The sequence below is a fragment of the Somniosus microcephalus genome, chromosome 14 (assembly GCF_052327205.1).
Source record: "Somniosus microcephalus isolate GS21.2 chromosome 14, FLI_Smic_1.0, whole genome shotgun sequence".
Taxonomy (NCBI): domain Eukaryota; kingdom Metazoa; phylum Chordata; class Chondrichthyes; order Squaliformes; family Somniosidae; genus Somniosus; species Somniosus microcephalus.
The window spans coordinates 28,977,707-28,989,944 of record NC_141000.1 but is presented as its reverse complement, the minus strand read 5'-3'; the positions used below and the strand labels follow the sequence as shown (position 1 = coordinate 28,989,944).

General features: G+C 46.1%; 1 protein-coding gene across 9 annotated transcripts in view; it reads left to right on the top strand.

The window, feature by feature from the left end:
* The window catches only part of LOC147107410 (histone-lysine N-methyltransferase SETDB2-like), a 120,479-nt gene that overhangs the window by 92,427 nt on the left and 15,814 nt on the right, over positions 1-12,238 (top strand). For all 9 annotated transcript variants that reach the window (XM_086006433.1, XM_086006431.1, XM_086006432.1 and 6 more), the window contains 2 exons: positions 1,751-2,009; positions 5,664-5,757. In XM_086006433.1, coding sequence (XP_085862559.1) covers positions 1,751-2,009; positions 5,664-5,757 — 353 coding nt within the window. The remainder of the gene's footprint in view (positions 1-1,750; positions 2,010-5,663; positions 5,758-12,238) is intronic.

Genomic DNA, 12,238 nt, shown 5'->3' with positions numbered 1-12,238 from the left:
TTCACAACCTCAGGACATACAAAAGCACTTTACAGCCAAAGTACTTTTAAAGTGTAATGTAGGAAATGTGGCAGCCAATTTGTGCAAAAAGGTGATTTTTGGCACCACAAAATCTTCAAGCACATCGGTAGTTCTGGAATTTTTTTAACCTTTTACAGTACTTACTTTTCTGAATATGTTGAATTAAAAAAGTGAGTTGGAACAAAACAAAGCTACAGAGTGCTCATAACAAGAACGCACTAATGTGGGTTAATTCGAGCTTTCGTTTGTCTTTTTTCCCCTCAGTTTCCTGGACATGTTAAAATGTTTATATATATTTTTTTTAAAGTAAAGCTATAAACCCAGGAAAAGGACATAAACATTAAATAATTTTTTTGACCTGTAATTTTTCCATATTTGTTTATATTTTCTCAAGATAATGTAAAATTTGCTTTGATTTCTACCGGTTAGTCTGTTTGTCTCTCAGCGCCTTCCCCACCTTTGTTAGAGACTTTTTCCCTGTGGGCAAGCACTTGGCTTCTACTTAGCATGTACCCACAATGGTATCCTTGAGATTAGCTTAGCTCCTGTACCCAGCCTGAGAGACAGGACAAGCCACTTCCTCTGGAGTGTACCTGCTATTACTAAACTTAACAAAATGTTGTGCAGTACTCTAGCTTATTTAAATTCTGTTGACCAAAGTGTATTTCCTCTCATTTGTCTTTTGACTTTGTCCATTTAACTTCACTTTCCTGAAGACGAGGACTCATGATCAGGTATGGTTCTTCAGGCAGTGCTAGTTCGCTCACAAATGACCGCTGTTTGTGTGCACACTATATCGGTGAATGTCAGTGGGCAATTTAACTACTGGCACCATTACAGCTGACTTCAATCCCTTCTTTACCTGTACATGAATACACTTTTCAGCAGCTGCTGAAAAGTGGTGAATGAGAATCGGGCTGATTTTTCTTTCCTCCTTCCCTTGCTGAGGAAACTGAGGCCAAAATAGAGGCACTGGAGAGTTGCAAAAAAGATTACAAGGATGATACCAGAAATGAAAGGTTATCACTATCAGAAAAGGATGAACAGGCTGGGTCTCTTTTCCCTTGAAAAGAGAATGCTGAGGGGTGACCTAATAGAGATCTTTAAAATTATGAAAGGTTTTGCGAGAGTAGATACAGAGAGAGTGTTTCCATTTGTGGGGAAGAGCAAAAATATAAGTCATCAAGAAATCAAATCGGGAATTTAGAAGGAACTTCTTTACCCAGGGAGTGGTGAGAATGTGGAACCCGCTACCACAGGGAGTGGTTGAAGCAAATAGTATAGATGTATTTAAGGGGAGGCTAGATAAGCATATGAGGGAGAAGGGAATAGAGGGTTATGCTGATAGAGTTAGATGAGGAAAGACAGGAGGAGGCTCGAGTGGAGCATAAACGCCGGCATGGACTGGTTGGAGCGAAGGAACTGTTTCTGTGGTGTATGTTATATGTAGTCCTATGTAAAAAATATAGTACCCCGACTGTCACTGTTTTTCATAGATTAGTTAGCCCGGTACAGAATTAGGACTGAACCTGGGACCTTCTTGGTCGTATGGCTTAGTGCTGTACCTTATGGTGCCTTTCCCCGCTGAAACATTAGGGACAAAGACCTATATTTTGTCTTGGTTTTTAATTTTTATGCTTACATATTGCATGCATAAATTGTACTTGTTAATGCAGGCCTTGCTAAAAACATAAGTGAAAATATCGGCTTCATTTTGGTTTTGTTTCAGGTCGAGTACTAAGCATTGTAAATGGAGTGGAGAACCAGAGAAATGATAAGACTGTTAATTGTGATGATATTGGCGTGGGAAACAGCAAAACAGAAATGCTTGCCATCAAGGGAGAGAGAAAAGGATCCAGTTTGGACTCTGATGTTGAACTAATAGATGCAATGGAAGAGACGAAAACAGATGTGAAAGGGGAAGAAGCAACTCCATTCATTAAAATATCATCCTTATTAACTCGCAAAGGAAATACAGCATTATCTGGGTAAGCTTAAGATTAGAGATCAGAAAAGCTGTTGAAGCTAGGTCAATTAAAATTTCAAGCCTGAGATTGATAGATATTTGTTAGGCAAAGCTGTTGAGGGTTATGGAACCAGTGCGGGTAAATTAAATACAGATTAGCCATGATCTAATTGAATCGCAGAACAGGTGCGAGAGGCTGAATGGCCTATTCCTATGTAGTTGGATACATATGCGTGTATGTGCGTGCATACTTTAGGCAGAACTCTCGTGAGGACAGGAGTTTATGCCTACAGTATACAGGAGCAGGGATCCCTTCCATTAGTGGCATCATTTGGGGACTGACGCTGAGGAGAGACAGGTCCAGTCTGTTAGTGGCAGCAATCGGGTAGGAGTGGCACTTGAAAGGAGGGGAATGGTTCGCAGTTAAAAGGCGAATAGGTGTCAGTGATGGAATGGATGGGCAATGAAGGGAAGGAGGAAACGGACAGAAGTGGGGAATGCTGCTTTAGGAGAGGGAAGAGGGGAGAAGCTGGCAGTGGTGCTTTGTGGGGGAGGAAGGAGAGTTTCAGCATTGAGTGAGGGGGAGTGTCAGCATTAACAGAGTGGGGAGGGAGATGTCAGCATTAACTGATTGGAGTAAGAGGGAAGGTGTTAGCATTAACTGATGGGGCAAAAGAGTGCTAACTCGAGCAGTTGGGGAAAAGAATGCCAGCTTAAATGGGAGGAAAGAATTGTGCCACCTTAAATGAGGGAAGGGAAAGAAGACCACTACCATAAATTGGTTTGGAAGAGAAGGGTGCCAGTCTGAATTGAGGGGGCGAAGAATAAGAGTACCAGTGTGAACTACGAGCGATTGGGGGAGGCAAATGTGTCTCTTTGGAAAGGTATAGGAATTGGATAGGGTACAGTACTTCTGTGGACTGGGCAGAGTGGGTGTTGGGTGTGAGAGAGAGACTGTTAGGGTAACGTTTGGGGAAGCGATGGTCTGGTTGATCTCTTGAAAATCCAAATGACACTTTGTTTTTCCTTTTTTTTAAGATTAAAAGTCTATCGATTTTGAAGTATAAAAGTTCTTGAATAGAACCAGTATGCATCATTTTTAATACAAATATTTAAAATTTCCTGGGGGGAAGCATGGCCCTGGAGCTTCTAAAAATGCATCACCAATTTTGTGCCTCCAACGTTTTCATTTGCTCCTTCAGACTTTCATGTAATTTGGGTTTTTTCCTCCTCCAGTGTAAGTGACAGAATGTTGTGGATACCTACAGCTTATGTTACAGAGCCCATGTAGCTACTTGTTATCACACGTCATAGGCTTATAATTGGCAACATTCTTGAGGTGTCAGCTCTTTTTGAAGCAACTGGTCAGCTTTTTCTAGTTTTCTAGACTGTATGTTGCTGGGGATCGCTGACTTCAGAACTGAGAGGACGGCTGCTCCCTCCTGGCCCCTGCATGCCATGGCCATGTGGGCCCTTTGTTTGGTGCTGCTGTTCTCTGCAGACTCTCAACAGCTTGGGTTCAGTTCACTTCTCTGCAAGCAAGCTTTCTCACATACTTTTAAATAGTGCAGCATTTGGTCTGTTTAACAGTATATCTGCTTCCACAATTGCCAGCAAAGAACATAGTATATTATACTGTACAATGCACTAAATGAAGTGTCAGGACTCCAAATCTTCTGGAGAAGCATGTCTCCACAGAGCCCCTGTACGTACAGAATACCCATTTTGAAAGTTGCCACTACGTCACTCTTTAAAATGGTCAATACACATGTTAACTGTTTCATACCATGAAGTCCCTTGTATGTACTGGATAATGAGCTCTTCAACTTTTTCTACAGAATTCCCCAAACAGAGTATGTGTATAGAACAGGAGTGTATTTTAAAAACCAGTAACCATGATACAAGCCAGCAGCTGAAACTTTCCCATCCCCTCTCCACAGCACCTCCTGGGTTTTGCCTAATTTCCACCTGCCCTTCTCAGAACTCTGGCCCTCTGGCTCATTACGTTCCCCACGCCCCCCAGCTCAGTTTCTGATATGTAACGCATCAGATGCCTGCCAAATGAACAAACCGATTTAACAGCTAAGTGTTGTAGGAACGTATAAGCAGAGAATGCTAGACTTGTAACCAATTCCCTGGTGGTTGCTTGTCAGATACTCTGGAACCTTCCACCTTTTTCAATATAATGTATGTTTTAACCGACTAGTTTGAGTAAACTTTGACGTTCGTCTGGGTCACAACTGGTACGATGGAGGCATAGAGGTAAACAGTACATCTTTCTCTTTTTCCTGAGTTCCCTTCAAGATTTTATTATCATTCTCCTTTGATCTGAAGCCAAGTATTACTGGATGACCCCACCACGGGGCTTAGCGTATACACTGTATTGTCCCACTCTGCTTCTTCAGATTCACCTGCTGAAGATTGGGGTTGTCAGATTGTTGGCTCTTTTTACCTTGCTTGGTCTAGATGTATTTTTGGAGTCTTAGGCTCACTAACAAGAGTAGACCAATTCCTTATGCCAAACGAGCAAGTAGGGAGTGACACCACTGCTACCAGCACAAACAAAAACCTTCAGCCCTGCATCAGAAAAGAAGTCAAGTGCTACTTCCAGAAAAGGTGCTGTTTGGGGTGACACCATAAAGAGCAACCGCCAGTAATTTTGTGAACGATGAGGAATAAGAGTGCAGGAGAGAGAAAATAAGAGAGTCGGTGAAGGGAAGGGTAGAAGAGAAAATGAAAGAGGAAGTGAGGGAAAGGGGAAAAAGCAATGGAGATGGAATGAAAAAGATGGTTGAAAGAGATGTCAAGAGGTAATAGGAAATGGAATGGAGGATGGGGAGAAAGGGAATGTGAGAAAGGAAGATGGCAAGATCGAGAATGTGGTTCCACATAACAGGTAACTCCTCCATGAGAAGGATTATATTTTTGTCAGAGAATGTAAGAAAAACAAAATGTGTGGGTGATGAAATAAGGCACAGGACTATGAGAAAGGGAATGAGAGGACAATATAGATTTCAAGTCAATAGTTTGAAGCAAAGCATTTTAAAAGTCATATTGATGGACTAGGTTTCTTTATTTCTTTAATCGTATTCTTGGAGTTGCAGTGAGAGGATCAGTGAGCATATTAGCATACTGTTTTTCAGGCAATATTTTACCTAGTTATTGAGTTTTGAATGGTTGGTGAACCCTGAAATAACAGTCATACTCCAGTAACACACTTGGACTCCTGATGTAGGTTAACTAACTTGCCATTTTATTCCCTAGAACAGTGGGAGCAGTCAGACCTGCTGGTAGTGTCATTTTTACTGCATCCTTCAAACAGCTGAAAGTTTTGGTTCTGAGGCCTACCATGTTGATAAACTTCAGAGACTGGTGGCTGTTGTTTTACTATTTTTGTTTACTGAGTGGGGGTGGGGGCTGAAGTAACATAAAATTCTATGTAGAAGCAGTAATGCCTGAATATAGCAGGCAGATTCACTAGCGAGCGTATACAGCAAAGTTGCACACATTCATTTTGAAAATAAATTATGCTGAGATTCTAACATTTTACAAGAAATTTGCATTCAACACCATGTTTACAATAAACTACAATGAATTTATTATTTAAAGAAGAAGAATCTGACTTTGAATTCTCTTATTTGATACAACTTTTCCTTACAACTTCTTTCAATGGCAGGAAAAAACCTGCAGGTTCTGAAATGTCACCAATTGAAAGGCCTAAAACAAAGACTGCCCTTCTTCAGGCACGACGGAGAAAGCTTCTGGAGCAGGTAAAGGATGATGGGAAAGGGCAATACTTGTGTAAATATAAGCGCTGTGATATCCGAGTGGTAAGGTCAGAAACTGAGAGAAGCGAGATATTCGGAACAAAACCCAACTGTTTATTTACACGGTGTAACAGAGAGACATAGCTCTTACAAGCTGGAAGCCAGGCACATAATTCTTACTGCACGAGCCAAGATGGAGGATCAACCTCTGAGTCATACCCATAATGCAATGCCACATTACCGTATTAACTGGTGTACCAGGACATTGAATACGTGACCCATTACCTTAAATACTGGTGAATGTGAACCCTTAATATTTGGCTCCATCTGGTGGGTAACTTAAACATTACATCCCAGATTACTATAAGCGCCTAACTTGCTTTGTCAAGCAAATAACTTGGCAAAAAAAAACAATAAATGAATCATTTCCAGTTAATATGTTTCAGTAGTGTTGGTTGAGGAATGAATGTTGGCCAGGACACTGGGAGGACATCTTGCTGATTTTGAATAGTGCCATGGGGTCTTTTACATCCACCTGAACAAGCAGACGGAGCTTCTGTTTAACTTATAATGCAAAAAACAGACAAATAATCACTGCCGATGAATATCTGGTCAAATCCCATTCTATACACATTTTGGATGCTAAAGCTGTACATGCACAAATTTCACTATGCCAAATAATAATGCTGACAGCATGACTCTTGCAGTGAAATGTTGGATACTGGAGAAAAACAGAGAGCCTTGTGGCAGAGCACTTCACCTCCTCCTGAAAGGAGAGAATCTCTTCTCTTCTTAGGCAGTCCCTCGGAACCGAGGGTGACTTGCTTCCACACTAAAAATGAGTTCTCAGGTGACTGATGAGTCCAATGCGGAACCTACAGTCTCTGTCACAGGTGGGGCAGAAGGTGGTTAAAGGGGCGGGTGGGTGGGGCGCTTGGGTTGACGTGCGCTCCTTCCGCTGTTTGTGCTTGGTTTCCACTTGCTCCCGGCGAAGAGACTCTAGGTGTACAGCGCCTTCCCGGATGCTTCTCCTCCACTTTGAACGGTCTTGTGCCAGGGATTCCCAGGTGTCGGAGGGGATGTTGCACTTTTTCAAGGAGGCTTTGAGGGTGTCCTTGAAACATTTCCTCTGCCCACCTGGGGCTCTCCTGCCATGTCGGAACTCCGAGTGCAGCGCTTGTTTTGGGAGTCTCGTATCGGGCATGCGGACGATGTGGCCCGTCCATCGGAGCTGATCGAGCGTGGTCAATGCTTCGATGCTGGGGATGCTGGCCTGAGCGAGAACACTGATGTTGGTGCGCCTATCATGCCAATGGATTTGCAGGATCTTGCGGAGGCAGCGTTGGTGGTACCTCTCCAGTGCTTTGAGGTGCCTGCTGTACATGGTCCGTGCCTCTGAAGCATACAGGAGGGCGGGAATCACTACTGCTCTGTCAACGATGAGCTTGGTGCTGGGTTTGAGGTCCTGGTCTTCAAACACTCTCTTCCTCAGGCGACTGAAGGCTGCACTGGCACACTGAAGGCGGTGTTGGACTTCGTCATCGACGTCTGCCCTTGTTGACAGTAGGCTCCCGAGGTATGGAAAGTGGTCCACGTTGTCCAAGGCCTCGTCGTAGATTTTGATAATCGGGGGGCAGTACTGTGTGGCGGGGGCAGCTAGGTAGAGGACCTTTGTCTTACGGATGTTTAGTGTAAGGCCCATGCTCTCGTACGCTTCGCTGAAGGTGTTGACAATGGTTTGGAGTTCGACCTTCGAGTGTGCGCAGACGCAAGCGTCGTCTGCATACTATAATTCGATGACAGAGGATGGGACGACCTTGGATCGGGACTGGAGGCAACGGAGGTTGAACAGTTTCCCATTTGTTCTGTAGATTAGCTCCACTCCAGTGGGGAGCTTACTAAGGGTGAGATGGAGCATTGCAGCAAGGAAGATCGAGAAGAGCGTTGGTGCGATGACACATCCTTGCTTGATCCCGGTTCGTACATGAATTGGGTCTGTGGTGGATCCGTTGGTCAGGATCATGGCTTGCATGTCATCATGAAGCAGGCGGAGGATGTTGACAAACTTTTGAGGGCTGCCGAATTTGAGGAGGACACTCCATAATCCCTTACAGTTGACAGTGTCGAAGGCCTTTGTGAGGTCAAAGAAGGCCATGTACAGCGGTTGTTGCTGCTCCCTGCATTTCTCTTGTAGTTGACGCACAGTTAAGATCCTGTCCGGTGTGCATTTTGGTGGGTGGAATCCGCATTTCTGGGAGGAGCTCTTCAGCCACTGGGAGATGGCGATTGAGGAGGATACTTGCTATGACTTTCCCTGTGGCAGACAGCAGGGAAACTCCTCTAATTACCGCAGTTGGACTTGTCACCTTTCTTGAAGCTGGTCACGATTACGGCGTCTCTGGGATCCCCTGGCATGCTCTCCTTCCAAATAAGAGAAATGAGTTCATGTATTCGCACCAATAGTGTTTCTCCACCATACTTTAGCGCCTTGGCGGGGATTCCATCTACTCCTGAGGCCTTGTTGTTGTTCAGTTGTCGGATGGCCTTTTCAAACTCATGCCGGGCTGGGGTTGTGCTGAGATGGTGGCGGGTAACATGCAGCGGGATGGAGTTGAGGATACTCGCGGCGAAGACAGAGTCTTGGTTAAGGAGATCTTCGAAGTGCTCCTTCCAGTGGGCACTGACTGCCTCTCTGTCCTTGATGAGTACCTCTCCGTTCTTGGCCCGCAGTGGGGTAGGACCTTTGGTGCTTGGGCCGTAGGTGGTCTTGACTGCGCTAAAGAATCCACGCAAGTCCTGGTTGTCGGCTAACTGCTGGATCTCCTGCGCTTTCTCCACCCACCATCTGTTCTTTAGGTCGCGAGTTTTTTGTTGGACCTCGGCCTTCAGGTATCTGTAGAGCTGCTTTCTTGCTCTGGAGTTCTTTTGCTGTTTCCAGAGCAGGAATGCCTTGCGTTTGCGGCTTATTAGCTCCTGGATCTCCTGGTCGTTCGCTTTCGAATATCAGCAGGGTGACCTGTTATGCAAAACACCTGTTTTATTGAGTGTTTTGGAAAACAACATCCATTTTTTTTTAAACGGTAGAATAATTAATTAAATAAGGTAATAATGTTAAATCTGCAAGAAATAAACTAATTGAAGCAAATCTCTGATCTGAAAAGCATTTGTGTGATCTTCCCATTAGGACAAATGTAGGAAGTCACACAACACCAGGTTATAGTCCAACAGCTTTATTTGAAATCACAAGCTTTCGGAGCGCTGCTCCTTCATCAGGTGAAGTGAAGAGAAGCATACAGGCACAGCATATATAGTCAGAGAAAACTGCCAGATGATTACAGGTAATCTTTCTAACTGCCCTTTATCACACCTCGGCAGAGAGATAATCACAGCAATCAAAGGTGTGAATGGTGTCCAAACAGGTCAGTCAGGAAAACGTTACATCAAAGAACAATGAGGTGGGGTCACAAGGGGTCAAATGTTGCAGATGCTGGGGTCTGTATGAAAAACAGAAAAAAAACAAAAACTTTGCTGGTAATCACAGCAGGTCCGGCCGCATCTGTGCAGAGAGAACAAGCCAACGATGACTCGAGTCTGGATGACTCTACGTCAGGTGGAGTTACATGTCGCGTGACATGAACCCAAGATCCCGGTTGAGGCCGTCCTCGTGAGTGCGGAACTTGGCTATCAGTTTCTACGCGACGATTTTGCGTTGTCGTGTGTCTCGAAGGCCGCCTTGGAGAATGCTTACCCGAAGATCGGAGGCTGAATGTCCTTGACTGCTGAAGTGTTCCCCGACTGGGAGGGAATACTCCTGCCTGGCGATTGTTGTGCGGTGTCCGTTCATCCATTGTCGCAGTGTCTGCATGGTCTCGCCGATGTACCATGCTCCGGGGCATCCTTTCCTGCAACGTATGAGGTAGACAACGTTGGCCGAGTCACATGAGTATGTACCATGTACCTGGTGGGTGGTGTCCTCACGTGTGATGATGGTATCTGTGTTGATGATCTGGCATGTCTTGCAGAGGTTGCCGTGGCAGGGCTGTGTGGTGGCGTGGTCGCTGTTCTCCTGAAAGCTGGGTAATTTGCTGCGAACGATGGTCTGTTTGAGGTTAGGCGGCTGTTTGAAGGCGAGTAGTGGAGGCGTGGCGATGGCCTTAGCGAGGTGTTCGTCGTCATCGATGACATGTTGAAGGCTGCGGAGAACATGGCGTAGTTTCTCCGCTCCGGGGAAGTACTGGATGACGAAGGGTACTCTGTTGGTTGTGTCCCGTGTTCGTCTTCTGAGGAGGTCTATGCGATTTTTCGCTGTGGCCCGTCGGAACTGTCGATCGACGAGTCGAGCGTCATATCCCATTCTTACAAGGGCGTCTTTCAGCGTCTGTAGGTGTCCATCGCGTTCCTCCTCGTCTGAGCAGATCCTGTGTATTCGCAGGGCTTGTCCATAGGGGATGGCTTCTTTAACGTGGTTAGGGTGGAAGCTGGAGAAGTGGAGCATCGTGAGGTTGTCTGTGGGCTTGCGGTAGAGTGAAGTGCTGAGGTGTCCGTCTTTGATGGAGATTCGTGTGTCCAAGAATGAAACCGATTCTGAGGAGTAGTCCATGGTGAGTTTGATGGTGGGATGGAACTTGTTGATGTTATCGTGTAGTCTTTTCAGTGATTCTTCGCCGTGGGTCCATAGGAAGAAAATGCCGTCGATGTATCTGGTATATAGCGTTGGTTGGAGGTCCTGTGCAGCGAAGAAGTCTTGCTCGAACTTGTGCATGAAGATGTTGGCGTATTGGGGTGCGAATTTGGTCCCCATGGCTGTTCCGTGTGTTTGGGTAAAGAACTGGTTGTCGAAGGTGAAGACATTGTGGTCAAGGATGAAGCGGATGAGTTGTAGGATGGCGTCTGGAGATTGGCTGTTGGTGTTGAGTACTGAGGCTGTCGCAGCGATGCCGTCATCGTGGGGGATACTGGTGTAGAGTGCCGAGACGTCCATCGTGGCGAGGAGTGTTCCTGGTTCAACTGGTCCGTGGGTGCTTAGTTTCTGTAAGAAGTCTGTAGTGTCGCGACAGAAGCTGGGGGTTCCCTGTACGATGGGTTTCAGGATGCCCTCGATGTATCCAGAGAGGTTCTCACACAGGGTTCCGTTGCCTGATACGATAGGACGTCCGGGTGTGTTGGCTTTGTGTATCTTTGGGAGGCAGTAGAAGTCTCCCACGCGAGGAGTACTTGGGATGAGAGCGCGTAGGATGCTCTGAAGGTCTGGATCGAAGGTCTTGATCAGTCTGTTGAGTTGACGGGTGTGTTCTTTGGTCGGATCTGCGGGTAACTGTCTGTAGTGTTCCTGGTTGTCCAGTTGTCGGTATGCTTCTTTGCAATAGTCCGTTCTGTTCTGTATGACGATGGCTCCTCCTTTGTCTGCTGGTTTGATGACGATGTTGCGGTTGGTCTTGAGCGTGGATGGCGTTGCGTTGTGCTCGGGTGACATTCTGGACTGTCTTGTGAGTGCGGCTGATGAATCTGGCGTTGATGCATCTCCTGACAGCTTGAGCATACATGTCAAGCTTAGGGCAACGGCCCTCCGGAGGGGTCCAATTTGACTCTTTCTTCTTCGGTTGCTGCACCGCGGATCCCTCTGTCTGCTGTTCCGGATCATTGATTGTCTCATTGGGTTCGCTGCTGACATCTTGGGATTTGTGGAAGAATTCCCGGAGCCTCATTCTCCTGATGATTTCCTCTGTGTCTGCCGCGAGGCCGATGGGGTCCATTTTGGTGCTGGGGCAGAAATTGAGCCCTCGGCTGAGAACTTCAATTTCGTCTGATTTCAGGAGAACAGCGACCACGCCACCACACAACCCTGCCACGGCAACCTCTGCAAGACATGCCAGATCATCAACACAGATACCATCATCACACGTGAGGACACCACCCACCAGGTACATGGTACATACTCATGTGACTCGGCCAGCGTTGTCTACCTCATACGTTGCAGGAAAGGATGCCCCGGAGCATGGTACATCAGCGAGACCATGCAGACACTGCGACAACGGATGAACAGGCACCGCGCAACAATCGCCAGGCAGGAGTGTTCCCTCCCAGTCGGGGAACACTGCAGCAGTCAAGGACATTCAGCCTCCAATCTTCGGGTAAGCATTCTCCAAGGCGGCCTTCGAGACACACGACAACGCAAAATCGTCGAGCAGAAACTGATAGCTAAGTTCCGCACTCACGAGGACGACCTCAACCGGGATCTTGGGTTCATGTCACGCTACATGTAACTCCACCTGACGTAGAGTCATCCAGACTCGAGTCGTCGTTGGCTTGTTCTCTCTGCACAGATGCGGCCGGACCTGCTGTGATTTCCAGCAAAGTTTTTTTGTTTTTTTTCTGTTTTTCATACAGACCCCAGCATCTGCAACATTTGACCCCTTGTGACCCCACCTCATTGTTCTTTGATGTAATGTTTTCCTGACTGACCTGTTTGGACACCATTCACACC